The sequence below is a fragment of the Rhinopithecus bieti genome, unplaced genomic scaffold (assembly GCF_001698545.2).
Source record: "Rhinopithecus bieti isolate Rb0 unplaced genomic scaffold, ASM169854v2 scaffold_18153, whole genome shotgun sequence".
NCBI lineage: Eukaryota > Metazoa > Chordata > Mammalia > Primates > Cercopithecidae > Rhinopithecus > Rhinopithecus bieti.
The window spans coordinates 2,217,500-2,221,557 of NW_016809139.1; the positions used below are offsets into that span (position 1 = coordinate 2,217,500).

General features: G+C 54.2%; 1 protein-coding gene across 6 annotated transcripts in view; it reads right to left on the bottom strand.

Moving 5' to 3' along the window:
- The window catches only part of AGPAT3 (1-acylglycerol-3-phosphate O-acyltransferase 3), a 124,893-nt gene that overhangs the window by 17,791 nt on the left and 103,044 nt on the right, over nucleotides 1-4,058 (bottom strand). For all 6 annotated transcript variants that reach the window (XM_017888729.1, XM_017888734.1, XM_017888732.1 and 3 more), the window contains one exon: nucleotides 45-214. In XM_017888729.1, the coding sequence (XP_017744218.1) occupies nucleotides 45-214 (170 nt within the window). The remainder of the gene's footprint in view (nucleotides 1-44; nucleotides 215-4,058) is intronic.

Genomic DNA, 4,058 nt, shown 5'->3' on the forward strand with positions numbered 1-4,058 from the left:
CCCTCCCCCGGCTCACCCCCAGCCCTCCCCGGGTCCCCGCTCACCCCCAGCACTCCGAAGCGCTCACACATGGTCCACCCACAGAGGAAGTCGATCTCGAAGTTGTGGTTGAGGATGATGACTGCGTGCTCCTTCCCGAAGCGCTCTACCGTGGCCTGGTCCGTGAACAGCGTGCACTCCGTGCAGGACCACCACTCCAGCAGCATGACCAGCTCTGTGGACAGAGGGAGGGCGTCGGCACCGGTGGGACCCCTCCTCTTGGGATGGTCAGGGAGCGCCCGCAGGAGACACCTACACTATTTTCATCCAGAGCAGAAGTCTCCGCTCAACCTGAGTTTTGATGACTTACATTGAGTATGTTTTATGAAATTACAACGACCTTCTCTAAGCAACTGTTGGGAGGAGACAGACAGAAGGTAGCAGCAGAAAGGGGGAGAATTGCCACTCTGCACGGAGACACTGAACTTTACGCCTAATTACGATGCTCACGTGTACCTTGGTGTGGCCGAGTACTGCACAGCCACAACCCCCGAGAGGCGCAGAAAGATGAAAAATGTTGCTAGATGATTAGGAAGCAGAATACAACCACTCATGTCCGCAGAACAGACAGTGGGAGAGAATGCAAAGCGCTGAGCGGAATGGAATTATAGATGAGAGTAATAGGAATTACACTTTCTCCTAAAACTTGCTTTGGGGTTACACTGGTTTTCCATATTCTAAAAAAGGTCATATGAGGTCTAGCCCACCCCCAGGAAGGCTGACTGGGAGTGCTCTACGAGGCTTACTGCTGGACAGGCGGCCAGAGGCCTGCAGGGCCCCGAGACAGCAGGGCGCACCTGACCCCGTGGGTGCTGGCATGTGAAGGGTGCCAGTCCCTGCTTTGAGTGCCTGTCCCCCGCCCACCCAGGGGGTCTTGGAGCCTCCTCCCTCGGTCCCTTCCCCTGGCTCCGGCCTCGTGGGCGGAAGACGCGCTTCCCAGGAGTGTGGGGCAGGGGGGCCCGTGGCTGGGAATTCTGTTTGCAGGCAGGAGACCTGCACGCCTGTGAGGGCTCTGGGGACGCTGGGAACATGGCATTGTCTGTCTCCTCATGGGGACTCCAGGACGCCCTCATTCCCCTTCAGGAGAACATCAGGGCTGAAGAGTTCCATGGTGAGAACCACACATCTTTGTCACACGCAGGCCTCAGAGGGAGTGAGTCCCGTTCAGAGGGCCGTGCAGGGAAGGACAAGAGGGAGGCCAAGCAGGTGGGCGTGTTGCCGGCCGCCGGAGTCTCGTGCCCCCCAGCCAGTCGTCTGGGAAGGATGGCCTCACAGAACCAGGACGCGGCTTCTGGGTCAGGACGGCCGCAGGCTTCTTGCGCTGGACACCAGCCCAGCTCTGAAGTGTGGGCTCTCTGCGAGGCCATCGTCCTGGGCTTCTTTTTTTTTTTTTTTTTGAGACGGAGTCTCGCTCTGTCGCCCAGGCTGGAGTGCAGTGGCCAGATCTCAGCTCACTGCCAGCTCCGCCTCGTCCTGGGCTTCTTTTATACCAGTTGTTTATAAAGGACACTAGAGACCAATTCCAAAGACATCCTGTACGGGTGAACAAGGGGCCGCTACCCGAGATCACACAGCTCAGCCCAGGATGGCCAGAGACGCCTGCAGACAGCGTGCAGGCGCAGGGAAGTGTCTTCCCTGCGGTCACGACGCTGTGTGCACACGCAGGCACGCAGAAAGGACGCAGAAAGGAGAGAGGGAACTCAGGGTTTGTGGGGGCACCAAGGTACCCCAATTCCTTTAGAAGAGAAAGGTCACCTGTGGGCAGAGGCAGTGGGCGGGAGGAAGTCCTGCGTGTGGGGAGAATACCTGCTAACCAAGCCCCACCGCAGGCCTGGCCTGCCAGGGGCACCCCCACCACTGGCTCGCCCCTGGCAAGTGCTCGAGACCTCTGCCTTTAGGGTCAAGCCCAGTGAGGGCTGGAGAGGAGGAATGAACTGAACGAGAGCCCACACAGCCAGCCAGACACAGGCACACGCCCCATGAGTGGACAAGCTGTGCTGTCTGGAGAATGGTCCCATCCAAAGGTCACCTGTGGCAAGCCCAGGGGCAGGTTGCCCTTTTCCCTTGCCGTTAGCATGCGAGGGCAGCCTTCAGCAGATCTCAGGATCCCTCGGCCGACGCTGGCTAACAGCAGACAGCTGTCAGAGTGGGCATCTGTAAACTGTCTTGCAGGGTGGGTGGCTCCTGGGCCTGACGTGAAATTCCTTTCATCATTTCCTTCACTCAAATATATGCTTCCCTAAAGCACAATGAGTAAGCCAGCCGTAGCCCATTTTTCAACCACTGATTTTAAAACATCTAAAATTCTGGCTGGGTGCAGTGGCTCAAACCTGTAATCCCAGCACTTTGGGAGGCCAAGACAGGAGGATCACTCAAGGCCAGGAATTTAAGACCAGCTGCAGCAGCATGGCAAAAGCCCATCTCTACTTACAAATACAAAAATTAGCTGGGTGTGGTGGCAGGCACCTGTAATCCCAGCTACTCGGGGGACTGGGGCATGACAATCACCTGAACCTCAGAAGATGGAGGTTGCAGTGAGCCAGGATGGCACCACTGCACTCCAGCCAGAGCAACAGAGTCTGTCTCAAAAAACAACAACAACAACAAAAAGACAACAAACAAACAAACAAAAAACCTAAAATTCACCCAAGAATATTTATCACGCGTTGCTGTGCACCTGCTGTGCGTGTTGATTTAGGCTTTATAATACAGCTCAAAGGCAGGTGGTTTTGTCTGTGCTCTGCAGATAAGAAAGTTGAGGTTTAGAGACTGAAGCCCTGACCAAGGTCCACAGGGAGAGAGGAGCCTGGGCCAGGCTGTTTAAACGGCTCCAAACCTGCACCCTTCGCCACAGCACCTATAGCTCTGCAGGTCGGATGACAGCAGAGACACTGGCAGTGAGTTCAAAATGGGCAGCAAGAAGGTACCCGGCATTAAAGAACAAGAATAGGAATGAAGAAAATAAAACAGTGGTTCAGGGTCATTAAAAAACACTGTGGCTGGTGTGGTGGCTCACGCCTGTAATCCCAGCAGCCCAGCAGGCTGAGGCAGGAGGATCACAGGAGCCTAGGAGGTCGAGACCAGGCTGGGCAACCTGGCAAAACCCTGTCTCTACAAAAAATACAAAATTAACTGGGCATGGTGGTGCACACCTGTGGTCTCAGCTACTCAGGAGGCTGAGGTGGGAGGACCGCTTGAGCCCAGGAGGCGGAGGTTGCAGTGAGCCAAGATCACACCACTGCACGCCAGCCTGAGCAACAGAGCAAGACCCTGTCTCAAAAACAAACATCCACAAAGCCACTGTGATGTCTGCTCTCACCATACGCCACTGAACTGGAAAAAGCTTCCACATAGCTCTGACTGGAGAAGGGCTCCCACAAACGTATTCATGGAAATAAATCTAAGTGGAGAAAATCCCAAATCCAACAAGTCATAGAGGGAATTCACACACCCACGCAAGCCCAGCAGACGGAGAGGCCGATGATGATGATGATGATGATGATGATGATGATGACTTTTTTTTTTTTTGAGACGGAGTCTCGCTGTCGCCCAGGCTGGAGTGCAGTGGCCGGATCTCAGCTCACTGCAAGCTCCGCCTCCCGGGTTTACGCCATTCTCCTGCCTCAGCCTCCCAAGTAGCTGGGACTATAGGCGCCCACCACCTCGCCCGGCTAGTTTTTTGTATTTTTTAGTAGAGATGGGGTTTCACCATGTTAGCCAGGATGGTCTCGGCCTCCCAAAGTGCTGGGATTACAGGCTTGAGCCACCGCGCCCGGCCAAGAGGCCGATTATTTTTGTTTTTACTGAGGTGCTTTTCTTGTGTATTTGTGGTCATTCCAAATATCTGGGAATTTTATATTGATCTTCTTAATGTATACCTCAATATTCCTTATTTTAATGCTTTTTTTCTACTTTCTATTTTCTTGCATTAAAAAAAGAGATTTGCGAAATTCCCTTTTCTTTCTTCCTCCTCCCGCTGCCCAAGATGCCGAAAGGAAAGAAGGCCAAGGGAAAGAAGG